The 27,586-nt window shown below is 38.8% G+C and overlaps 1 protein-coding gene across 3 annotated transcripts in view; it reads right to left on the bottom strand.

The window, feature by feature from the left end:
• Window positions 1-921: 921 nt before the first annotated feature.
• LOC113929649 (leucyl and cystinyl aminopeptidase) overlaps window positions 922-27,586 on the bottom strand; it is an 88,918-nt gene continuing 62,253 nt past the window's right edge. For 2 of the 3 annotated variants that reach the window (XM_027606698.2, XM_027606697.2), the window contains 7 exons: window positions 22,889-23,072; window positions 21,599-21,755; window positions 15,052-15,236; window positions 13,337-13,498; window positions 11,213-11,353; window positions 10,448-10,529; window positions 922-9,581 (listed from right to left, as the gene is read on the bottom strand). In XM_027606698.2, coding sequence (XP_027462499.2) covers window positions 9,450-9,581; window positions 10,448-10,529; window positions 11,213-11,353; window positions 13,337-13,498; window positions 15,052-15,236; window positions 21,599-21,755; window positions 22,889-23,072 — 1,043 coding nt within the window. In that variant the 3' untranslated portion in view covers window positions 922-9,449. The remainder of the gene's footprint in view (window positions 9,582-10,447; window positions 10,530-11,212; window positions 11,354-13,336; window positions 13,499-15,051; window positions 15,237-21,598; window positions 21,756-22,888; window positions 23,073-27,586) is intronic. The other variant, XM_027606696.2, reaches the window with a different exon arrangement.

Raw genomic sequence — 27,586 nt, 5'->3', positions numbered from 1 at the left:
ATTTTGGATATTAACCTCTTAACAGATCATTTGCAAATATCTTCCTCATTCAGTAGGTTGCCTTCACTTTGTTGATTCTCCTATATCATAAGAGATTTTTAAAAGGTATGGCTTCAAGGTTGTTTTGTGTCCCTGGAAATAGTGTTTTGGGTAAGGGGATAACGAGACACTGTATTTGCCCTAAAATGCCCAACTTTAAGCCTTAACAATTACTCTAAGAGAATACTGGTTCTAGTTCCCCTATCTGGAAGCCTAAGAAATTCTCAATTGTCCCTCAAGACCACTCATGGGGCCAGAACAGAGAAACTCCTTTTGTCGACCTGACCAGGAATGTAACTGTGGCAGTATCCCTTGAAAAAAGCTGTGCACCCGCACTCCAATTACATGTGAATCAAAGCTGGGGGCGGGGGGAGCCTTGATAACATTCAGTGTCCTTTCACCTTCAAATTCAGATAGTGAGTGTTCTTTGGTTTCACTGGCATAAGTAGCTACACGTCTCATATGGATTTAGGTACTTAACTATTACGGTATCAACTGGTACTGAGCATTTATAAGCAATTCAGTCTAAAAAGTAAATAATTGCCCTAGACAGAGTCCTGTAACTGTTACTGAGCCCCCTGCTCCAAGCACCCACTGAAAGTTTTAATCCCCACCCCATCACAGGAGAAATTTGGCAATGGCCATGTCCAGAGGCATTTTTCATTGTCACAGTGGAATTGCCATTAGTTTGTATTTGCTATTTGCATTAGAGGCTGAGGATGCTCCTAGCAACTGTGAATTTGAGAAACCTTGAGTTACAGGCAGTATAGATACTGGGGTACTAGTGGGGCAGAAAAAAAATCATGCAAGACAATGAGTATGGTCATTCATTTTACATACGTAATTTTTCTTTCATCCAAATAGGCCACACAATATTTATATTTAAATAATTTTATTTTCATTTCACAAAAAAAAAAGCAACAGTGTTTGCAATTACACATGCCTTTCAGTCAGTGCTGGTCATATGCAAAACAAGTTATCAGAAATATAAAGAAAAATAAGCCTTTTCCCTTTCCAAGTGACACAACACAATTTGCATATATATATTATACATACCATTTTCAAAATTTTCCACAAAAGACAGATTATGATACAAATTTAGAATTCCACCCACAAGCTCAGATTCAAAGAATTGGAGATCTGCATAGGTGTTTAAATACAAAAATGTAGTATCTCTACAAGCTTCCAAGTAATTACTTTTCAAAGTGTTTGAAAGAGATTACTCTTCATAGCAACGTGGAACACTTGGCTTTAATCAAGACGGCTATAAGACTAAGGTTTGTCTCAGTGTGAGTTTGCTGATAATGCAAATGCTCCAATTATGTGGTAATTCTCATTTTATATATATATCTGTATACACACACACACACACACACACACACAAGTGTATTATTGTACTGATGGTTTATACATTTCAACTTCTGGAGCATTTCATTCAGCAAAGCCATGACCTTTACTTCTTTGAAATATTTCAAATTAAGAACTGTTCAGAAATATCACTAATGACTACCATGACTAATTCCAAAAAGGTGCCCCTTTCTCGCTTATTTATGATCAAAGTTATATGTGTCATGAACAAATTTTTATTTTTTCTACAGCAGCAGGTATAAGTAACAGCCAAGTATAGGCTAATTTTTGAACACTAGAATCTGACAGTTTGATATGGTAAATGACATCTCTGCCAGTGTTCTAGGAATCCTATCAATGTTTCTAAAAATACACATATAATAAAATAATATGGCAAATCTTCAGCATTATATTCATTATAAACTGCAGAACAAACAAAGATTGCTCAGAAGCTTGAAGGAAAAAAGGAAGGGAGGAAGAGAGGCAGGGAGGGAGTGAGGGATTTTACACATGCATTTTCTTTGATACAGACAAACGTGGAGTCCTAACATTTACCATGTGGTGAATGAAAAGTCAGTACGATTCAAGAATGCTGAACATGAACATGCAAGTCTGGATGTATGAAATGCATGCAAAAACATACAGCTGATGAGGCAACACTAGCTTACATTTTTAAGTGTACGTGAGGATAACATCTAATATTGCAGGCACCGAAGACAAAAAGAAAAAAGAAAAAAAAAACAGGAATGGTCCAGCTAATGGAGAACTGAGGAGAGTGAAGCAGCCACTCAGAAGAGCTCTGGGTAGGGAAGGGCCAACTTGCCCGATCACAGACGGGCGCTGAAAGAGGGCCTGCCTCCCAATTCTTTATGGAATGATTTTGGGGCCCATGTTCTTATTCACTAGAACCTATGGCAATAACTCAAAACATTCATTCCAAAAATCAAAATAAGTTCTATCAGTTATATAAGAATATGCTATCGATGGAACTGCAGGAGCCTTCTGGAGATAAGTCAGAATTCCAGGCCCCCAAAAGAAGCTACTCTCAAGGGTCTTCATGTAAGATCTAGGCAGCACTTTCACTGGCTTACCAGTTATGGAAAGATTAATCAGCAATGATCTTTAAAACTACTTTTTCCTTAGTACTGTCCTCTTGCCTGTCTGGAATCTCCAAAGCACAGGCCCCTTTTCACCATTTCCTTCTGTTTGAATCAGCATAAGAAATGCTGAATCTGATTAGCTTTCATAAGTCAACCAGATCCAAGTGTCTTCTCCCAACTTATTTTCTATATACCTGTTGCCATGAGTTACACCACCCCAATGCCTTTCAAGTCAGATGGCAGGGATTTGATGGGACCTGATTTTTGTTAGATCCATGCAGAGCCCTGAAAGGGACTACGTATTAATGAGAAATAATGAAAAAAAAGAAGAAGCAGATTAGTTACGTGCTTATATATATTTACATTTTTAAAGGCATATATTCTAGGAATAAAACAAAATAACCACAAAACAACAACTATACTAGGCACTGCTAAATGAGGAAATATGTGGGACAGGAAGAAGCGATCTGTCAATTTATGCAACTCAATTTTCATTAGGTTCCAATATAGATAGCCATGCAAGGAACTAAATACAAAATGAAACAAAAAAAGCCCCACCCATATTCATATGTATTAAGAATATTCCCCTGCCACAAACATAAACCCCTCCAAAAAAACCCAAGTAAATAAACAACACACAACTCTTCTACTCACTATTGCCAACACAGGCAATAAGGGAAAGGGGAGAAGGGGAGATTTGTCATACACTGATCCTCCATTTTCCTCTGGTACCTATACATCATGCCAAGACTAGGCACAAAATCAATAATAGGAAAACACTGATACACAGTTTTTAAAAGTTCATACCCTGCCCTTTTCCCCTCCCCATGACCCACCCAAATCATCTCTCCCCCTTAAAAAAACTACCCCAAATTATAAAACTATTGCCCATGCAGGCAGTGAGGGAAGGGACGCAGAGGAGATTTATCATACGTATGGACCTCCATGTTTCATTATGTACCTACAAGTCCCCGCAAAGGACTGAGTACTAAGTGAAATAACACACAAAACGTAGCAAACATTTATATACATTAAAAAAAATTTTACACGCACGCGTGCACGCGCACGCGCACACACACACACACACACACACACACACACACACACACACACACACACTCTGTCCCTCACTCACTCAGAATTCTCCCACCCCCACCCCTCCAAAAAAAGAAACTAAACATCTATTCTTCTACCACTGCCCGCCAGGCAATGAGGGAAGGGAATAGGGGAGATTTTTCATAGAATCAATCTCAACTTTCAGTAAGTACCTTAACAGTCATGCAAAGGACTAGATTCAAAATGAAGCGAATGCCAAAAAGAGGCAGAAACATTTATATACATTTAAAAAATCACCTAACTTACCTAATAAGCCCATTCCGCATTAAGAACTTCAAACACAACAAACACCAAGTCCTACAGTACTCTCATACAATCGTGCACAGGCTACAGGGGAAGAGAGAAACGGTTTATCACGCCTCTGGAGCTGGGCCTCTGCACTACACTGCACATCTACAAATCCAAACAAAAAAAAATCAGTTCAAAGGAAAAGCGCAGAACAACAACAACACCACAGCAGACATTTATATACATTTTTAAAAATGTAAACCCAGAAATCCCCCCACCACCCTGCCAAAAAACCCCCTCTAAACAACTGCGCCGCTAGTCATTGCCCAGTCAGGCAATAAGGGAAGGGGAGAAGAGGAGATTTTTTTCATAGAATGAACCTTAATTTTCATCATGTACCTAAATATCCATGGAAAGATCTAGGTACAAAATGTAGTAACAGAAAAAAGGAACAAAAATATTTATATACATTTTAAAAAGTACATATCCCCCATCCTCCCAGGGGAGGGAGGGGTGGAGTAAAAAAATTAATCTAGAACTACTCTAAAACTATTGCCCACTTGGGCAGTAAGGGGAGGGGACCGGAGGAGATGGTCATACATCCGGACCTCCACGTCTCATCGGGTACCTCCATGTCCAAGGAAGGGATGGGGTACAAAATGGAGTAACACAATATAGTAACAAACACTGTACATACGGTTTTCAAAAGTATATATCCTGCCCTTAGTCCTTTCCCACCCCCCAAGACTTCAAAAAACCCAAACCACTTGAAAATTATTGCCATACATAGATAAAAAGGGAAAGGGAGAAGAGGAGATTGCTATACATCTGGAACTCCATGGTTCATTACGAACCTACGTGTCCAAGTGAAGGACTGGCTATCCGGTGAAATACTATAATAAGGAAGTAAAAACATGGAGATATATATATATATATATATATATATATATTTAAAAATCGTTAACCCCAAACCTACAAAAGAACCCCGAAACTAAGTATCTACTCTACTAGTCACTGCCCACACGGGCAGTAAGGGGAGGGGACCAGAGGAGATTGTCATACATCCGGACCTCCACGGCTCACTGGGTAACTTCCAGTCAGGGGACCCAATGAAATAACACATCTTGGTAGTAAAAACAGGTATATACAGCATGTACACATCCCTTCCCCCAACCCCGCATCCCCCCCCGCCACAAGCCCACTCCAACAACTACTCTACTAGCCATTGCCCACACGGGCAGTAAGGGGAGGGGACGAGAAGAGATTGTCATACACCCGGACCTCCACGTCCCATCGGGTACTCTGACGTCCTCTGAGGAGGATACAGTACGAAATGAATAAGGAATACAAAGTAGTAGGAAGTCTATTCATATACACTAAGTACATACCCTACTTTCTCCCACCCCACAACACAAAACCCAAGGAGGCAATAAGGAATAGGGCAAACAGGAAATCTGTCATACTCTGAACCTCAATTTTCACTAAGTATGTATGCACACATGCAAAGGAACACATATAAAATGGAAACATTAAAAAAGGAGCATAACACATATATGCACACATCTGTTCCCACCCCACAAGACGAGATCCCGACAAGAGCAACTACAACCACTCTATTAGTTGTTAGCAACAAGGGGAGGGGTGCACGGGACATCTGTCATACTTCTGGACCGCCACAGTTCATTAGATATCTACGCACCCATGAGAAAGATGAATGAAGTGCAAAGTGAAATAACACCCACAAAATAGCAGCAAAACCATTTTGTACACATTTTAAAAAGAACATACTCTGCTCTCCCCCCAGTATCACCGTCAACTTCCAAAAGAGAGACATCAAATAACTACTCTGCAGCTGTTGCCCACACAGGCAATAACGGGAAGGGCAGAAGAGATTTCCACAGGACGGTGTCTCACTCTTTATCAGAAGCAAGTATACAAAATGAAAGAAAATAAAAATAGATCAAAACCACACATGTACATTTAAAAAGTATATAGCCCCTCCCCCGCCAAGAGCCACTCAAAGACATCAATCAACTATTCTACAATGTATCGCACGCGCAGGCCAGAAGGGAAAGGGCGGTCAGGAGATTGATCCTACATGTGGACTCCCACTTTTCATTCAGGACTTCCTGCCGGCGCAGAGAAAAAAGCACAAAATAAAAGAATGCAAAAAAATAGCAAAAATACACACATTAGTTTGTTTGTTTGTTTGTTTTTTTAAGTACAAATGGGAGTGTCAGAGGGGGAAGAGAAGAAGCTCTTTAGAAAGAGAAATCATTCCAATAAAAACCAAACGACAAAGGCAAAGGGGAGAAAAAGAGCTCTATCATACCTACGAAATTCAGATCTCATTTTGCAAACTCCGCCCAGGAGATGCTGACCTCGGTGATGATACGTGTCCTGAGCTCATACACCTTCTCTGCAGTCCCATGAAATGAACGGGGGTTACCTGAATACTCGGCAATCCAACCACACATTACTGTTCCAGGTGATTTAGTTTGCGTAGCCTCTTAAAATGCAACTCAGTAACGGGCTACCAGTAATCCGACAAACTCAGCACTGAACTTTCATTCCTTACTTTCCAATATTCAGAAAGGACTCTGTTCTGGTCCCAGGGAGACTGACGCAGCCCCCGAGCCTCTACATACCCAGAACTCTTCTGACAGCTCTTTTGTTCCTACAGAGGCTAACGTACGATAAAAGGAAAACCTGAAAGGCAAAGAGTATTAGAATTAAGCAGAACCTGGGATGGTAAAATGGTAGGAAAGTTCAGGAGCACTCACACAATGGCAACACAGTTTCACTCACAGGGATTTATAGCAAACAATGCCCTGGAGGAAGGCCCAAGCTTGGGGTGGGACCCGACATTACCTGCAGTTTAATGTACCCAATCTCTTGCTGTTAACAAACCAAACGCCTTAGATTTCTACTTCCAGACCTCCAAAGCACAAGTCTTTCTTCTACAATTCTAAATTTCCAATTTTACCTTTCTTAATCATCCAGCATAATGTGCCTCTTCTACTACGTTCAAGCAGCTCATGTCTCTGCCATGAACGTTAATACTTGGCGGCGTCACGGATCTGTGGGCGCACATGACCAAGCGCTATGACTGCAGGAATATACATGGGAGTTCTCAGAGACACCGTGGCTAAGACAAAGTGGGGGGGGGTGGTAAAACTTCAAAAGCTACAGTTATGCCTCATGTCACATGTCCTATCTATTACATAGACTTATCTTCCTGACTCAAGAGTTCGTTTTTGGAAGTGCCATAGAGATGGGTTAGCTTGACTTGAAAATTACGGAACTCTGTGGGAAAATGTGATGTGAGGGCTACTAAAACTACAAATACTTGAGGTGAGGCCTACAAATAGAACGATAACCAGCAGGGATCCGGTATCATGGGAATGAACAGGTTGTGAGTACAAAGAAAGCAATGAATTCCAAGTTACCTCTATTTTTAGCCCATGATTTGATAAGGATTTACTTAAACATTACCCTCTGCCCCCACACACACATACACACACACACACACACACACACACACACACTCAGGAAAAATGATATAATTCAAGACAAGATTTGCCATATGCAGAGTTAACATACATTACAGGAGCAATGTAAAGATGGGCAGGTATAACTGAAAAATCTTAACGGATGTTGAGAAGTAGCAAAATTTAAACTCCGTATCAAAGTGGAATTCAGTAATATAACATGGTAAAAAACCAGCAACCAAAAAACCCCTCAAAAGTTTAGTATTTTTCCCCACTCTAAAAATATAAAAACACACTAACTTCCAATATCAACTAAAGTATCATTCATCTGCTAAAGCACAAGAGGAATAAAGACTTACAATCACCCCAGTTTCAATAAGACGTCTTTAGCGGATTCTGTGAGTCTCAGGATATAATAGTTTGTACTCTGAACCAGAGGTAAATGTTTAGAAAAGACTAAATTGGGGGAAAACACACTAGGATTAAAGAAAGCCACCTTTTAGCTTGCCAGCATTTTAAATTTTGTTATATAAAAATACTTTCATAAAGTAAAATATAATTTTATACACCATCTCACATATTTTCACTGTATACCTGCTAACTTAAAAAAGGTGACCTTTCCAATTGATTCTCTGGAGTGTTTTAAGTGCTCACAAATGGGTATCTACCCTTTTTATGTACACAGAAGATGTTTTCAAAGAAAATATAAAGTACTCAGTTATTAGGAAGAAAGCTTTTCCCCTAAGAATCAAAGAAACTCAACAATCTAGATATTAAGTCTGCATAGCTCAAAAAATTCAAGTACAGTATTTCTCCTTTACAAGGAGTGAAAATGCAATACAGTTTTAGAAATCTTCCCTTTTCTTTCTTTCTTTCCTTGGCCATTCCTTTTAATCAGTTACTTTGGCCATGATAAAAACAAAATAAAACAAACAAAACCCACTGATTTTTCAACTAAAGAAAAGTACTATTTTGATAGTAGAAAAAATTCAAAGCCCACCATATTAAATCTGAATCAAGTTACTCCTATCCCACATTCTCTTTATTCCTTTAAGGTACTATGGTGAACTTCAAATAAAAATGTTCAATTTCTCAAAGACCCTATTTTAAAATATGCTTCTAATATATGCTACCATATAACATGAAAATCTACACGAGTATGACTCACAGAGAAAGTGTCTATGATCAGGTAATGTCAAAGGCAACCTAAACTAATTCTAGTAACAGTGATAGTCATGATAAAAGACAACAGTATTAACAAAATGCTTGCCATAAGTGTAGACATATTCCTCTATAACGTAAGATGTACCTATGGCAGGGAGTGATAAAGGTGTATAGATTTGGAGAATACTGGAATTCATAAATAAAATAATTATAATTAAAGCTAACTCAGTTTGAAACAGTTTCCTAAAAGATGAAAAAATAAGTATTACCTATTTGGAAAATTTAATCTTTTGTCCTTGTTACTTAGCTTTTCAGTACAACAAAAATTTAAAAATTCTGTAGCACCTGGCTGCCCTGCAGAAAAAAAATATAAGTTATAGATCTTACTTAAACTTTGTTTCAGAAAATAAAGGATTAATCAAAACCTCAAACCAAAGTAGATCTGCACACCTGAGATCGGTTTTCTAACAGCTGTAGGATTCGTCGACTTCATTGTCATAGCTTTTGAAGCTAAGTTTTGTACTACATTCAAGTAACATCTATCGTCTACCACTAAGAAGCAACAAATGGCTGACAAAGCAGCGCCTGCAAGGATGACGGCTCCCACGGTAGATCCTTCCTTGTTGCACTGTGCCAGTACTTTCCGGATACTGAGAAACAGAACAGAATGCCAAAACAGATGTTTTTCCCCCATTTGCGTATCTTCAAAGTAGAAAAATTACTGTTTTTGTAGATGTTGGCATACAGGTGAATATAATTTTGTAATAAATAACTACATACTGCCCAAAGACAATTCGAGAAAGACAGATGAAAAATACAGACGGGCCCTGAGCGAACTAGAACTCCTAAGAGCGCCAACAACTCGGCAGCGATTCTGGCTTCACCTTGGCTTTTTGCTAAAGCAGCAGAGCCCATGTTAACTAGCTCTCTGAATGGGCGACAAAATGGGGCGCAGCTGTGCATGCTAGAGCCACCACGTCAGAGTTTTGAGGTTCTTCTCCATCCATCGGATATTCAACTGGATGACTTCCAAAGCCTCCTGGACACAGCGAAGGCGAAAGGTTGCCTCTGACTGATTTTCAAAGAACGCCTGGACCTGTAAGTTGCACACAGAAGTATTTCAAAAGAAGAACAGTAAATCACAGGTAACTCTGGGTATCCTTTTCAGATAAGCTTTAACTGAGTCATGGCTATGCTGAGGTCTTAGAAGAAGTACAGACAAGAAGGACTTTATTTATTTATTTTTAATTTTTTTTTAAGATTTTATTTATTTATTTGAGAAAGAGAGATAGCAAGAGAGAGTAAGAGCAAAGCGGGGGAGCAGGGAGAGGGAGAAGCAGGCTCCCCGCTGAGCAGGAAGCCTGACATGGGACTCAATCCCAGGACCCCAGGATCATGACCTGAGCCAAAGGCAGACGCTTAACCCACTGAGCCACCCAGGCGCCCCCAAGTACTTTAATATTCAAAGTATTTACATCAAGTTCCTGATCACACATGGTGAAATCTGAAGTAATTTTAACAATGAATTCCCCTTATGCCCACAAGGATGAATTTTTCCAGTTTAGAATGGAAAAAAAAAAAGCCAAATAACAGTAAATGAAGTAGTCTAAAGTTAGAATTAATGCCCAGTTCTACCCTTGGAATGGAATTCTTCAAAACCATTTTATTACCACTTAAAAAGAGAGTTGGCATATGCTGGTCTCAATTCAAAAACTGATTTGTATCAGGCAGACGAGGGAATACTGTTGAGAATGGAATCAGAATTCTTCCTCATCAGAATTTGTCTTCATTGCTGAGTATCCCCCCTTAAGCAATAATCCCAGGGCAGAATCGCTGGCACTGACCACAGCCGACAGAGAGAAGGGGCAGAAACTGGCATGACAAGGCACTGTCTGACTTAGACTGAGCAGCCTACGGGGAAAGGGTGACCCAACCTCCCTGCTAACATTTTATACAACCAACCTCAGACAAATGCGCCTTTGTTGAAAACAGGTGTGTCGACCCAGCAACAATACTTTGTATGGTATAGGACCCCAGATGAAACCTGAAGAAACAAAAATTTAAGAGCAAAAAGAGCAAAAACATGAGGCAGTTTTTGAGAAGCAAATGTCCTGAATGCAAAGGAATTACTTGACTGTACATTACACAGGCCAAAGGCGGACTGGGAGTCCTGCTCCTGGGTAATGAAGCTCAGTAAATCAGAAATAACCGCACATGCCCTCTCACTACCAGTGGGAAGGAAAGGTGGCAGAAAGAAGCAGGAGTTATGGATACCCAGATAAATTATGAATTCATTTAATCAATTCAAAAATCACACCTTACCCCCAGAAATGCCATTACTGTTTTGAAAGCAAAAAAGTCCTCCGTGTGCTGTCTGGGCGGGTGTGAGTTCCTCTCCAATCCCTTGGCAATGACGAGGTATTTTTCAACACACATAACTGAACAGCTATTCTGAAACAGTCCATGGCCAGGTGAAGTGAAGTGACCTAAGTGTCAAGCATGGCTGGGCGTAATGAGTACCCGAATGGAGCACCACGGTCAAACGACTCATGTTATGGGATTACATTTACAAGGGTGAAAATTTCTGGGTGTTTCAGTTAAACTGTCACTGAAACATTTTTCCTCTCATAGCAGATCTTAAATCCTGTGAATCAACACAACATTGGAAACAGTTTCAAATGAAGAACGGGAGAATACTAAAAATTAGTAGTTATCTGAGAAACTCACTTCTGTACAAGCTTGTTCCAGTTCTCTTTGACAAAATCCCATGCCAACAAGTGTCCAGGAAAATGTCGGCCAACTGTTCTAATGATGAATGACAGCTTTTGTGTTCGGATGATATCTCCACTGAGGCTATTTTTCATTAACCTGAAAAGCAAAGCAGATTTAGTTTCCAAAATTAGTATTTGTCATGAAGTGATCACTGAACTTAAAATCAGTGCTGGTCTCCTAATTAAGGTTCTGAAGCAATTCACAGCATGTAAGTTTTGGGTTGGTCTAAGATTGATCAACAGATTGAACACCTGTCATTTTTTTAAATGAAGGGAGAACTCACCAACAAGATAAGGACTTAAATATACTGTCACATAATAATCAGTAGTTCTTGATGCAATAAGGACACTTAGGAAATAAATTCAGGTAGAGTTTATTATAACTCTGAAGATTGGATTTGTTGTTGTTGTTAAAAACCTTATTTGATATGAGTAGATAGGTATATTGCTACTCGTAAAAAACTGGGCTTTATATGTACTAGATTATGTTCTAAATTCTTGACACAACAAAGCTTGAAATAGGGAATCATTACCTATCTCCATGTTACCATTTAAGAAACTGAGGTTATGTAAAATTGACAGAGTTAACACAGCTGATGAATACTAAAGCCTGGTATGGAAACAAATGCAATTTTCATCTATCGTGCTACAATATCTGTTTTGAGCGGGAAAACACATATCCCCAAAAGAATGCAGAATGAGTTTTACGGGGAGGAAAAACCCAAATGCCCAATGAGATGTGATGGATTAGATAAATTCTGATAGAGCCATACTGTGCGATACTGTGTAGCCACAGAAACAAATGCAAATACGCTTTATGAATGAACAGGGCAAATCTCAAAGACTGGTCATTCACTACAAAGAATGTTACAGAACACCAGCTAGAGTAGAAACCTATGTTCAATATATAAAATACACACCTGGACAGACACTGTTAATAGAGAGAAGAGAATAAGATTGGAAGTGAAGGGTCATATGAGAGGGACTTTCACATTTCATTCCGTTTCCTCAGGTACTGTTTAAGTACTTCATAACGGGGAATTTATCGGTGTACTACTAGTTCAAAACAAAATTATTATTGATTTAACAACAAAAACTTTTCTCTCTTTGCTTGGGTCAGAGTCTGGCTACTACTTTAAAGAAAATGACTATTTACAGTGCGTCCTCTGGAAAGTGGGTCTGGGCAGGTGCTAAGAACATCTCTGGAACAGAATGATTTACCTGAGCAAAGTTATGCAAGAGAAGCAATGAGAGCCAAGTGCCTCTCCTTTCCTTCCCGCTGCTGACTGTCAAGATACTTGCGCATTTCTCCTGGTTACTTAGAGCTCCTCTACCCTGACCCTGATTGTTCTTCCTGCCAGGAAGCCCTACCTACTGCCCTTCTTACCCCATGTGACCCTACAATCTCTAGCTCTTCATCCGCTGGATATTAAAAAGGAAAGGTCTGGGGCACCTGGGTGGCTCAGTTGGTCAAGCGTCTGCCTTCGGCTCAGGTCATGATCCCAGGGTCCTGGGATCGAGCCCCACATCGGGCTCCCTGCTCAGCTGGGAGCCTGCTTCTCCCTGTCCCGCTGCTGCTCCCCCTGCTTGTGCTCTCTCTCTATTAAATAAATAAAATCTTTAAGAAAAAAAAAAAAGGAAAGGTCTAACAAATTCACATGAATGTATAACCTATGGCTTTTACGTGTTATCTTGTACCGAAGTCTCTGCATTTTCAAAATGATAGCTTGGAGAGAGCAATGCCTTGACCAAAAAAGAAAATGAAGCACGAACTGTGGAATCAAAAACAACATGCCAAATGACCAAGAAGTTTTTAAGCACAAAGTAGAAGGGGACTGTGATTTTTGGCATCTCCCAATCTCTTTTAGGCAAAGCACCTCCTGCCCATCTGTACAGGTCCAGTCCCTGAGACGAAGCTGAACACATGCGGGCTCCTCCCCACACCGTCCAAGTCAAGGCCAGCCCACAAGGAAAGGCAGAAAGAGGGAGATCCCAGAGAAAATGAGCTCCTCAAACCTAGGAGCACCATGTTTTTATGCTTTTGGTTTCTATATATCATATTGCTTGGGTGGTTTCATACCAGTAAAGTTTCCGTACATCCTCTGAGCTGGCAAGAGCTTCAAGTATTTTATTCTTCTCTGCTTCAGAGTCTATAGAGACATACTTGCTTAACAGGAATGACCAGCCTTTCTCTGTTTTTGCTCCAACCTTGAACACAGTACTCATGACATCAGTAGGTAGGCTGTAAGAAAGGTACAAATATGAGAAAAACAAGGAAAAGAAATCCTGAATACAAAGGCAAGGAATTGACTAGTGGTGCTTGCGGAGTCAGAGCAGGTAACAAAAGAGTCTTTACAACTCATTGTCAAGAAAACATTTAATTCAGTGGGTTGCTACTTCCCTGGTGGTGTGACTATAAAGAATATCAATTCAACTTAATGCAGTAATTCTTCACTGAGCAGTCTCTGCCCTCTAGGAACTCAGAGGCTATCACAATGTACAGAATAAATCAGTGTATTGCCACGTAGTGTAGAAAGTTCCATGGTGGAAATATAGCAGCAGGTGTGAGGGGAGCGGTCATAAGAGGGGAAGAAGCCCAGTTTTCTGGCCTTATTAAGATCTCAGAGCTGGAAAAGACCTCAGAAGGTTATCCCAATCCCCCACCCCAACTCTCATCTGATGCTTAAATCTATTTCCATAATGCCCAGTAAGGAACATGGAGAGAACCAGTCATCATCAAAAACATGTCTACTTGGGGCACCTGGGTGGCTCAGTCATTAAGCATCTGCCTTCAGCTCAGGTCATGATCCCAGGGTCCTGGGTCCCAGAGTCCTCCCCCTCCCCCTGCTTGTGTTCCCTCTCTCGCTGTGTCTCTCTGTCAAATAAATAAATAAAAATTAAAAAAAAAAAAAACAACGTCTACTAACTGCTAACTCCACTTGCTATGTTATAGCCCTAAATTATAAGAGACTTGTTTGACAGCTCTCAACCATTCCGATGGCTGCTATAAAAAAGCAGAAAACAAGAAGCCTTGGTGAGGATGTGACGAAACTGGAACTCCTCTGCCCTACTGGTGGGAATGTAAAATGGTGCTACCACTATGGAAAACAATATGGTGGTACCTTAAAAAATTAAAAATAGATCTACCATATGATGTAGCAATATCACTTCTAGGTATAGATCCGAAAGAATCGGAAGCAGAGTCTTGAAGAGGTATTTGTGTACCTATGTTCACAGCAGCATTATTTGTAAAAGCCAAAAGGTGGAAGCAACTCAAATGTCTATCAATGGATGAAGCAATAAACAAAATACGGTGTATATAACGAACAAATTCAGCCTTAAAGAGGAAGGACATTCTAACACGTGCTACAACATGGATGAGCCTTGAGGACATGTGAAACAAGTCAGTCAGACAAAGACAAATACTGTACATTTCACTCACATAAGGTATTCAGAGCAGAAAAGAGAACAGTGGCTGCCAGGGGCTGGGGACTGGAGAAAACGGAGAGTTGTCTGGGTAAGGAGTTCTAGTTTTGCAAGACAAAAAGTGCTGGAGATTCGTTGCTCAACAATGTGAATATACTTACACTACTGAACTGTACACTTAAAACATGTTAAGATAATAAACTTCATGTTTTATATATTTTACTACAATTCGAAAAAACAGTCTTGTTTGACAATGCAAGTACACACATCACCTACGTTAACACTCAGGATGACAAGATCCTGGTTTCAGTATATGGTATCAAGGTAAGGAAGAGGCAGAGAGCTCATTTGAGTAGAAGTGCATGTCACCTTTGAGTTCCGTTGGAGGCCACCCAGTCATCAAACAGCGTCATGGCTGTGGCACTGCAGTTCTCAAGGCCGTGGACGCAAGCAAACTCCAGCAAGACTGACCGAAGCTCCCGGGCACATGGGGAGCCTTCATCAGTCCAAGTCTGCTGCTGGATTTGGCTTCGAAGTAATTTAGATACCCTGGTCTACAGAGACAAATTGTTAACAATAATTAGGACAATCACAGAAAACTCAGGATGGCTAGATCTTTATCCCCCAGCGTTTACCCAAGGAGAAAATAGGAGGGCCTAGGTATTACTCAGTAAATATCGACTGACAGAGGAGGCCCATGTACAGCTGGGTGAAACCATTCAGTAACTACACATCGGCTGCTATTGCCGGGGAGCAGGGGGTGTCTCTTAGTTACATGACACAGAAAGAACTGACGACTGCACTGCAGTAGTGAGCCTGTCTTCTGTGTGTACTCAGTGAGAAGATATTTTCCTGCCAAAAAGTATCACCTATTGCCACTGCCAGAAGCGAGTTGGGACTTTCTGACTTTAGACTCCATAAATCCATAAAACAATGAGAGAAGAATATACTTCTTTACTGACAGGTAGATGTTTTAATGTTTCTGAATGCAATATTAAAGGTATACTTAAAATATCAACTAGTGTGATGATCTAACAAGTTAATCCAATCGAATTAGCAAGAAAATGGGGCGTGCAGGCAAGAAGAGTTGTTTATAGTTATTTCCCCACCCTCAACTATGTATTTACAAAATTTTCAGACCCGTAGTAAAGCAACAAGAAGAGCACAGTGAATACCCATATGCTAGATTCATTGGTTTGTAACACTCCTACGCCCCAGAAAATTAGTTCAAGTTCTTTACAGAGCATCTTGTTCTTCCAGAGCACCACTGTCAATACCTAATATGAACCCTAGCTGGAGCGTTTTAAACTGCTGACGCCATTTTCTCAGCAGCCCTTCTCTAAGTAAGTCTCCTGTGGAGCTATGAGAAGGAAAAAAAGGAATCCGTGCAAGGAGAAGGACTCAGAGTTTGTGATAACATGTCAACTCGCTTTTGTTTGCTTCAAAAGCAATGGGATAGAGAACAGACACCTTGTGGAATGTGTAACAAAGCCTGCGAGTTATTGAGAGGACATGAGGTGGAAAAACACTTGCCATGCTGACTGATAAGCCAAGGGACATGAAAGCAACGCAGGTGATCCTACAGACACACACGGCTGCACTGGACGTGCTGTCTGCCGCTGGCCTGACATTCTCAGCGGCACGATAGCGAACCATCCCAAATGAACACAGGATAAAAGAAAATTCAAAGCTACTCATAACTGTCAAGTAGAAACAAAAGGAGAATGAGAGGAAAAAGAGTTACATGCTTGAGATACTACTAAAAAAAAAAAAAACTCAGTGAAGAAAAATGTCAGTGAGAGTTTACTAAAACATACAGACACAAGCAGGAAAAAAAAATGGCCCATTAAAGTACTGGAAGCAAGGGAAGCCTGACACGTGAAGGTGCTAAGGCTAGTTCCTGAGCAGTTACTCCGCTGGAGTTACAGGGTGCAATTTTACTAGTTATTTCTGGTACCAAATATTTAAGATGAAATCCCCAAGGAGTTGATTTTACATATATTTCAAATGATAACAGAGCAAAAGATTTTATTTTAAAAATAATTCTGTTTTTAGAAAATTCCCACTTTATCATTTTTATTAAGTAATCCAGGTTATGTTTTTAATATTAATAAATCATATAACAAGTGCTTCTTTATTGAAGCAAGTGCTTCAGAGAACCTGTTTTTCCATGGTTCTATTTTTTTTTTTAAATTTAAACTCATTAAACAATAGAATCCGATCCTCTGATTTCATAAAATGAAAACGGCAAGTGGGGAGAGAAAATAAATGGATGGGTTATACAAGCTACAAACATTGGGTATGCAATAAAATGCAAGAACAGTTACACAAAATGATTTTTAAAATAAAACAGACAGGAAAGATGGTGGCACTTATATTATGTATTACATTTTGATTTATTGCTTTAATTTTACACTGATATGCCCAGGGAGTTCTTTCTTGGGTCAACTCAGCTTCTTAAAAGTGAAGTGTCAGCTTTTATTGCAAAAGGTTTACCCCACCAATCCCTCATATGTAAAAGAATGACAGACTTGCAAGTGATGAAACAGGAATATGGCTGGGATCAGATGTTAACATCAGATGTGAACGATTTGACAAAATTCAAAAGTGCCTCCAGACCCTATCCACCCCAACACCACAGCATACATCACAAAATGGGATATAGATGTATGTGTTATATAGGTATGTGCAGCCTAGATAACAAAATGACCAATATATTGTCCTGGTGACAACAATATAAAAAATTAATTAGACACCAGTCTTAATCACAAATACTATTTGAAGATTGGATCCAAGGACTCAGAAATGTCTGCCATTCCATCTCTAACTATAGTATCAGATTTTATATTTTGAGAGCTTTGATGGTACCAGAACGCCCTCTGAATTTTAGAGACAGTTTCTCCCTCTTGATGACCTAACGCTAACCTGACTTTTAACTAACAATCAAGTGTACAAAACCTCCAGCAATACAAGGGCCCGTAGGCTCACAAACACAAACTAAGCCTGCCCTTGTCCTCTACGCATCCGTCCCCTGGGCCCCAGCCTGACGTATGTTCTTAATAAATACATGCCTGCCCAGCAAACTGGAAATCATCATCTGGGATGATGACGCAGAGTTACTTGAGTGTCAAAGAAAGAAAATATTCAAAAGATCTAAATCCTTAGATTGAAATGTAGCATCTGTGTTCACAGCATAGAGACAGCCTGAGGTAAGTATCAAGTGCTTTCTGACATTAGGCTCTCAAAAGTTATTGGAGAGAGGCAGGGGGAAGAATGGCTTCTGCCACCATGAAATTTAAATAGCTGGGCAGCTTCAAGAGCATTCTGCTAACTCTTAAAAGTATATTCACTACCAGCATGATCCTTCAATAGTAAAAAAAAGAAAAAAAAATGAGTGAAATGTACTAAAGTTATTTATTGCTACCTATACTAGGTTGAATACTGTCCCCCCAACATTCATGTCTGCTTAGAATCTGTGAATGTAAACTTCTTTGGGAATAGGTTTTTGCAGATGTAATCGATTTAAGATAAGGTCATACTGAATTATGGTGGGCCCAAATCTACTGACTGGTGCATATATAAGAACAGGGAAATTTGGACACAGAAACAAAGAGAGAATGTTATGTCAAGACAGAGGCAGAAATTGTAGTGATGCATCTAGAAGCTAAGGAATGCTAAGTACTGCTGGCAACCACCCGAAGCTAGGAGAAAAGCAAGAAGAGATTCTCCCTCAGAAGGAATCCATCTGCCCTGCCAACACCTTAATTTTGGCCTTCTAGCTTCCAGAACTGTGAGAGAATATGTTTCTGTTGTTTTAAGACAGTAAGTTTGTACTAACTTATTATGGCAGCCAAAGGAAACTAAATTACTACCCCAAATGGTGTTGATTTGATATAGCACTAATAACCTCCAAAGTAATCATAAAATTCAATAGTAAAAAAAATCTATGTATACAATGAAGCACACTGGTGCTGGATCAACTGGATGGCCATATCAAAAAAAAAGAATCTTTGTGTCTAACTCATACCATACACAAAAATCAATTCCAGATGGATCATAGTTCTAAATGTGTAAGGTAAAATCATAAAGTTTTCAGAAGAGAACAAAGGAGAATACCTGTGGGTTGGCAGATTTCATACACAAAAATTAAGAATTTACACTAATCAAAAAACATCATTAAGAGACTGAAAAAGCAAGCCTGAGGGGGAGAAGATACTTGCAAATGTACATGAGCAACAAAGGACTCCTATCTTGAATATATAAAGAGCTCTACAAATCAATCAGAAAAAGGCAGAAAATCCAATAGAAAAAACGTTAAAGACCTGGGCACTTAACCAAAGTGTACCTCCAATGGTCAATAAACAAATCAAAAGGAATTCATCTTCCCTAGTCATTAGGGAAATACAAAGTTTTTTTAAAGATTTTATTTATTTATTTATTTGAGACAGAGAGCAAGAGAGTGGGGTGAGGGGCAGAGGGAAAAACAGACTCCCCACTGAGCAGGGAGCCCGATGTGGGACTCGATCCTGGGACTCCAGGATCGTGACCTGAGCAGAAGGCAGATGCTTAACCAACTGAACCACCCAGGCACCCGGGAAATACAAATTAAAGCCAAAATTGCAATATCACTATGCATCCATCTGGCTGGCTAAAAGGAAAAAGATTACTATTAATACAAAGTGTTGACAAGGATATAGAGCCAAAATAGAACTCAAATTCTCATGCACTGCTGATGGAGCACAAACTGATACACCGTTGAACAACGATTTGATAGTACAGTATTAACTATAAATATGTTATGACTCAGCAATTCCACTTCCAGACACATACCCCATAGAAATGCATACATATATGCAACAAAGATATATATAAGAATATTCATAGAAATGCTATTTGTAATAGCTCCAAACTGTAAACAACTCAAATGTCCATCTATAGTAGCTGAAGTGGCTACCAAAAGGCCAATCTCATATACTAACAGTACAAAGTCGGTGTTGGATTCTAAGTGTCTCCTAAAGAGACCAATAAGTTATTTGCATACTTCTTGGAAATGCACACAAACACTATAAAAAATTTTATTAACATTTTGGATATAAAAGAAATCTCAAATATTAAGTTGACAACTTTATTTTCAAGGGCACTAGATGTAGGTCTGTCATCTTAAACCTTAAACACATGGTCTACAAGTTTTTCAAATGGTTTTAATTTATAATCTCAGTTTTAAAAAATGATAGCAGCAAAGAAACAGCCTTGATTTTTCTAACCAAAAGGTATCCTTTGAAAGATGACATTGCTAGAATACAAATTAATTTAAAATACAGCAACATAATACAAACTGGGCTTCAGAGTGGAACTAATCTGGGTTTGAAGCTCAGCTTCGTAATTTACTATGTAACTGATGTGGAAGTTATTTAGTCCCCCCACTTATCCAATGGGGGTAGAAATATCTGTCTGGCATTGTGTGAGGATTAAACGAGATAATCTACATTAAGCACTTAAGCATGGTGTTCAGAATATAACAAGCACTGAAAATGAATGTTTCTGGTGTGTTTCACTCATTTGTTTGCTCAGTATTTACAATGGGCTGAGTCACATTCTGAAGACACTGGTTTTTATTAAGGATGGTAAGAGAGAGCCTCTGATACAGAAGAATGATAAAAATCTTAACAATTAGAAAAGACCTCAGAAATCATCTAACTTGGGGCGCCTGGGTGGCTCAGTTGGTTAAGAGACTGCCTTCGGCTCAGGTCATGATCCTGGAGTCCCGGGATCGAGTCCCGCATTGCGCTCCCTGCTCAGCGAGGAGCCTGCTTCTCCCTCTGGCCCTCCCCCCTCTCATGTACTCTCTCTCTCTCTCTCTCTCTCATTCTCACTCTCTCAAATAAATAAATAAATCTTAAAAAAAAAAAAGAAATCATCTAACTTCATCACACTTATGGGTGGCTCCTTTGGGGTCAGATCAGAGACCTGGGGGGAAGGGTGCTTCTCAAGCCCTATACGGCCCACCAGCTGTCCTTGCCTCCCCCCACTGTGAATAGTGTGTGATGGGAGAACTCATCACAGAAGATGTGCAGCAGCCTGGTAAGAAGCAGAAAGGAGGTTGTTTAAAAGAAAAAAAAAAAAAAAAGATGTAATCCAACCTCTTCCTTTCACCAGTGAGGACACCGAAACCCTAACAGACATTCTAATTTTTGGTTCAATACTTTCTTCCTTTTTCTGAAAGCTGCCTTTTGCCTTGTCTCTGGAAAACCTGACTGGTCCCTAAAGCAAAACCTATTGTCAGAATGTGCTGACTCAGAGAGGAAGATGAAACAAAGAATTCATCTCTTCCTCCCAAGCTTTACCCTGTCAACAGTTTAAAACTGAAAGATTAGTATTTAATTTAATACTAATTAGGCAACTGGTTTTAAAAAAGGTAAAGCAGTCACCAATGCCAAGATTCCTTTAGTGCTTTGCAGAGAAATATATCCACCAGCATCACCCTCCGTAAGAGGTCACAGTAAGGACTCCTAAAACAGAATATTCTCAGTACAAACATCACTGTCATTTCACAATGACCACCTGGAAGCCAATGGGGAACACCACATTGCAAAAGGACTTACTTCAAGCATTTACTATATAAAATGAACCAGGATTTGAATAGAGAAGATTTCTTTTCATGTGACCTCATTTTGATGTCAGGGTCAGAAGTCTTTAGTTTGATATTCAAACAAGACCATGTTATGCTAAGCCTTTTATCAACTCTTCCTGGTAAGCAATGTCATTATGATTCAAAGTAAAGATTTCACAACTAGGAAAACGAAGAAAAGGGACCATGGCTGGTTGCTTGTTCAGCCTATTACTCTGCTGAACAGAACTGTGAATGACAACATTAAAGGCAAGCAACAAAGACACACTGGCAGTAAGGGAGACTTACCACTACTCTTGAGGCCAGATCCATGTATCCCAGCTTTTCAAGGAGGTTATAGATGAGGCCGGTCTGGAACAGGGCTTCACTGATGGGTGCGGTACAGGTCTCATTTCCAAGGTAATCAATCAAATCAAAGGCCCTCTGAAGAGATACCTTGCCTAGGCTAAAGGGTAATAGAACAGGAAAGTCAATATGCTGAGGGAGAGGAACTCTATAGGCATGCAGAAAAACTTTATGAATAGATGGTGAGTCTTGAAGAACTAAAATTTAAGCTTAGAGTGGAATTCTGCAAAGTTAGACTAAATATTATTATCTTTGATTAAGTTCATGTGTATGACCCAAGGTTAAAGATACATTTCATGAGAAAGATACACAAGAGCTCAAATTTTATTGCCTAAGTCACCTGTAAATTGCTACCGACTCATGAAAAGTATTACACTGTCTTAAGTAGGAAAAGATGAAGAGTACTAATTTATTTATTTATTTATTTATTTATTATTTATATTTACCAAGTGAGGACAAGTGGCATAAAGAGGATTTGAATCAAAAAGAAAATATTCCATTATTTGTACGGGAATTTGTCAAACTTGTTACAGCAACGTCCACTGTGAATTTATGGTGAGTATATTTTAAAAATTAACCACTTAGGAGAAATCAAAACAATGATGTCTCAGATGATGTAAGGTCACTTCATAAAAAATGAACCAAAATAAGAAGGTTAAGCACAGTCAGAAAGAACACTTTTGAATATTCCATGTGTCTCTAGACCCATTAACAGCCTAAGTTGGTAATCTTACTACGCAGAGGATATCTATACACATCACTGCCGTACACGGTTTTGGGACTCTGTAATGCACGGAGTGGTTAGGAGGCAAGCTGTACAGAAGTAAGAAGGCCCCAACTCTCAGACCCATCACTCAAACCAGCGGTGGGCACTAAGCTTCATGCCTAAACTAAATGCTATTTGAAAGGAATTCTCTCATGAAATAAAGCCTGAACTCCTACCTTAATTTATTCAGCAAACATGTGTCCTACTTGTTGGTTTGGACAAGTCTTAAGATATGACTTAAATCTTGTTATTTAACTGTTCACTATGTTTGTAGTGGATGTTTCTATATAGATTATAACACCCCTGAAGGCAAGGATTATATCTTATATCTTCCCAATCATCCAAAACAAATAACACCTAACAGGCAATACATGTGCTAGTTCTTTTGAATTTCTTTTCTAAAGTGTTCTTTTCAGCAAAACATTTGTTTAAAAACAAACAAACAAACCCAAACCAAGCACACGTACCCTGCAAGTTCAAAGATGTTGTTGATGAGACTGGCTCGGTCTTTGTCACTCAGGACATAAGGATTTGCTTTCAGCTGTTTGATTAGTGCTTCCCAATCATCATCCTCATAATGTACAATATAATAGCCATTCATGTTTGTATTGACTTTGACCCACTGCACTTCCTCCGTAAGATTGATGACATCTAATACAGACCAAAAAATGAGAGAGAGGAGAGATAACAGGGGAAGAAAAAGTATTGAGTGGACGTTTTGTTTGTTTCAAAGTTAATATAGTATATTGTTACATTTAATTATTCTACTAAGAACCTAAATGTTTGCCTTCTAGTGCAGTTATTTTAATGTTAGCAAAGATCACCACTCATTCATTTAAAAAAAATTTTTTTTACTTAAATTCAATTAGCAAACATATTGTACATCATTAGTTTTTGATGTAGTATTCAACTATTCATTAGTTGCGTATAACACCCAATGCTCATCGCAACACGTGCCCTCCTGAATGGATAAAGAAGATATGGTACATATATACAGAGGAATATTACTCAACCATCAGAAGGATGAATACCTACCATTTATCACTCATTCATTTAACAATTATTTATTTAATGGTGAACAAGGTAGAAATGCCCCTTCTTCCACAGATCTTACTCTAATGTAGCCAGGCAAAGAGAGTATCATCTAAATGTTATTGATGGAAAAAGAAAACATAGCATTCTATGGAAGAACACAGAAGAAATGCTTCACCACCTAGTGGAGGTTAGGAGAGATTTCTGGGAGGAAATGACATCCAAGTTGAGAGTTCAAGATATACAGGTGTTTTAAGCAGGTGATGAGGGACCCTAAGTGTTCAAGGCCCAGAGATAAAGTGTACATGTTGTCCGTGCACTGAACTGACTCCCGAGTTCATTGTGGCTGGAGGAGAGAAACAGGGAGAAAGGGTAAGGGTGTGTAGGGTGAAGCAGGGAAGATAGTGAAAGAACTATGTAAAATGTGTTCCATCTCAGCCTTTGTCTTTTATTACACCAGAGGAAGAATAAATGAAGCCATTTAGAAAAGTCACATAATTCAAAGCTAGCAAAAATAAACATTAGGGGAGGATTAAGATCTCATTCAGCACAAACAAATAACTCAGTTAAAATAATAAGAAAGTGATATGCACTTTTTGGGTCCCTACCATTACATATATAAATGCTAAAAGAATTGTTGGAAATTTATATAAAATGATTTCAATTAATAAGGAGTTATAAAATATATGACTACAAAAATATATTACTACAAAATCTGACTACAAAATATATGTAGGAATTTTTAAAATCCTTTAAATTACTATCGAGAAAAGTCCTTTAAGTAAGTTGGCAACAAAGACGCGGATTTAATATAATAGTTAAGGGTATGCCTCTAAGCATCTCCAGATTTACTATTAGAATACAGTTCCATGAGCTTACTATTTTGTTTATGGCTAATCCCTCAGTGCCCAGAACAATGTTCCTAGCAGATACTCAAAAACTCCTTGGTGAATTAATAAATGAATGAACAAAATAACTATGTCAAAGTAAATGTTTCCAAAACAAACCTAAATAAGGTTTATAGATGTTTACAAAGTAAGTTTTCATTCCAATTTTAAAGTAAGGAGTACTAAGTTTTAAAAATTATTGAAGAGGAACAGAGACAAGGAAAATAATCTAAATTCAGACAATAATAGCTTTGTAGGGTGTATTTCATGCCAAGAGTTTTCCCATACACTTTTTAATTGATGTAATATTTCACACAGTGGATAGATATGCATTTATTTTTATGCTGCTTTTTTACCCATCAGATTCTACACCAAGCCATTTTTCTACTGTCTTCATATGCAATATTTAAATATCTTCATAAATTCCACTTAAAAACCTACCACAGTTTAACCTATCTCTTATTTGGAAATATTTAGGCTGTTTTAAACTTTTCACTATCATAATAACTCTGTATGATGGTTTTTGCACATAAAATGCTTTAGGAACACATTTAAATTTGGTATCTGAAGTTGCAGCGTCTATAAACTTCAAAAGCATGAATTATTAAAATTTATCAGATTCTCTTAATACCTTAGTTACTCCAATTCTACTGAAACTACAAAGGATGTTTAATATGGAAAAGACTTACATTCTGCTCATGTCTTAACATGACATACCAGATAATCAGTCTTTTTCACTAAAAAATTCCATACTAATTTGTGTTTTATGGCTGATACAGCAGCAGATGGGAAAGATCAACTATATTAATAGGATTTATTCCTTTTCATAGAGCAGAATACGGTTCTAAGGAATTATTGTGAGGACAAAGTAGGTGCTCTAGGCTGGTGATGTTTTAAAAAACAATGACTAATGAAATTAACTTTATTATTAGCTATGGCAAAAATATCGATGTTCTCCAGGTCAGCCAACACAATTTCCTGCAGAGCTTTTATCAAGAAAGAACCTTGGGAATGAGGACTAAGGAGCTCCAAATCTCCCTTTGCCAAAAAAAGAGGCAAGAAATGGAAGTATGGCAATTCTTCCACTGGATGGATGCAGGAAAATACTGAAATACAGTGTATTTTGGCTGATAAGCAATTTGCCGTGTTGTTACCTTGGCCAAGTCCAGACGGTAAAAAGGAGGAAGGCAGCTGGGAGTGTACTTGAAATTATTACTGTCCTCTGGATGACAGAATACAAAGCAGTGCAGCCAACAGCAGAGAGAGGGGAGTTATCATTTAAAGAATCAACATTATTAGTCTCCTTCAGGTCTTCTGAATGATCCAGAATGAAAGACCTTAAAACCACAGGTATCAAAAAATAATAGTTTTGCACACAAGGGAGGTAACTACATCCTACAGCTCAAATGTGGATGAGGCTACCCTCATATGTTTTTAATTTATCTTAATCATTAGGAGATTAAGAGTTCAATTTTCACAGTTCATTGAATATTAAAAAAGAATAACTCCAATCTTGTATGGCAGAAGCCCAGATGAAGTAATTTAGTAGTGATTTTAAAAACCATTTGTCAATGAGTTATGAAAATCAACTACTGTTTTATACAGAAACATTAAAGCACAGAAACAAAAAACAAGTTCTTACAACAAAGTTGAAAAATCACCTGCACATCTTGCTCTGGAGGCCTAGAACGATATACACAGCTGAACTACATCCCCTCTTGTTCAAAAGCATTCCTTTCTCCAATACCCTTTATTCTCCTTTATTTTATTAGGGGGGAAAAGGCAAGAGCAAAGGATGGTACATGATAAATATCTTAATTATATGCCCTTCCTTATTCTTTTTTTCCAAATATGCCCTTCATTCAAAGACAATGACAGGTCTAATTTCAGATACATCCTTCTGGCACAGTGATATCATGAACGTTTCACATTCAACTTAATATAAAGATTTCCTATAGTTAAAGAGCTTAGGAGCTTAGGTGTGAGTAAGATGTGGATGAGAGAGGGGATGGGGAGGGAAAAGGGGTGAAAAGGAAGAGAAGGGGGAGGGAAACACTCGCCATTTGAGTGTAATTTCCTCAATACATAGCTTGAAAAAATGGCCCCTTTCACACCATCTATGCCTAACTATTAATCACTCAAAATTCATGTATGTGGGGGAAAGTGACAAAGATATTGATCAAATATAACTCCTATTTGATTGAACAAATGGACTAACCCAGCAACCCTGGCATTAGAACACATGGAAATATACTATAGATTTAACACATCGCCAAGAGAACACACTGTACTAAAGTCATCTGGCAAAAAATAAGCCTCTGTTGTCTCTGCTACATTTCTTTTGAGACTAGAAAAAAATTAAAATGCAATTAAAATAAGAGTGCTTCTCACCGGAGCATTAGGAACCAAGAAGACCCAATCATTGTTTTGTGAGGACAGAACATTTTCAGTGTGGACTCTCAAAACCTGAACTGCCAGGAATTAAAACGACAGCAGCGGCAGCGGGGGGGAGTGACAGTTGGGAAGAGGAAGTAACCAACGCTGCTTTCATCATCTGTTGCCTCAGTTCCAGATTCTACCAATTATATTACAATATATTTTGCATATTCCCCTTTATCAAGAATACTTTCAAAGGAAGGAAAATAGAAGTTATCACTTCATCAGGCTTTGGATGCTCTTTTCCTAAACCTTTTTACAGTGAGATCTGAAATTGAGTCACCTCATGACAAACTAAAATTTATTCATTTTAAAAAATGTCTGTGCGCCTACTAGGTGCTAAGGTCGCAAAGGTGACTCATATAGCCATGACCTCTCCCTTAAATAGGGAACACATCTAATGTGGGGACAGACATAAGTGAAACAGCACTTACAGTGTATCAAAAGAAGAAAAGTAGAGGGCGGTATGAGAACACAAAAGTAGGCACCTAACCTGTCCTGGAGGGAGGGAAGGTGGCCTGGACCCAGCAATGGGCATGCTGAGATCTGAAGAACGAAGAGCAGTAAATCGAGGGAGTGGGGAGGCAAAAGTGTTCTTCCAAGAGGGCAAACAGCATGTGTGAGGGCAGGAGAGCACGGCTGAGGTGTGTAAACGGTTTCTGTACAGCAGAAGCACAGAGGGCCAGGGAAGGGCGGAGGGAGAAAAGGCTACACCAGGAAAATAGGAGCTAGACTTTGGGATGTGGATCTTAAAAAGAGTTTTAAAAGCTCACATACAAATTGAGCTAAAAAAGTTAAGGGTAAATAAAA

Source organism: Zalophus californianus, chromosome 5 (genome assembly GCF_009762305.2).
Source record: "Zalophus californianus isolate mZalCal1 chromosome 5, mZalCal1.pri.v2, whole genome shotgun sequence".
NCBI classification, from domain to species: Eukaryota; Metazoa; Chordata; class Mammalia; order Carnivora; family Otariidae; genus Zalophus; species Zalophus californianus.
The sequence above is the reverse complement of the archived record's forward strand: the minus strand, read 5'-3'. Positions and strand labels throughout refer to the sequence as shown.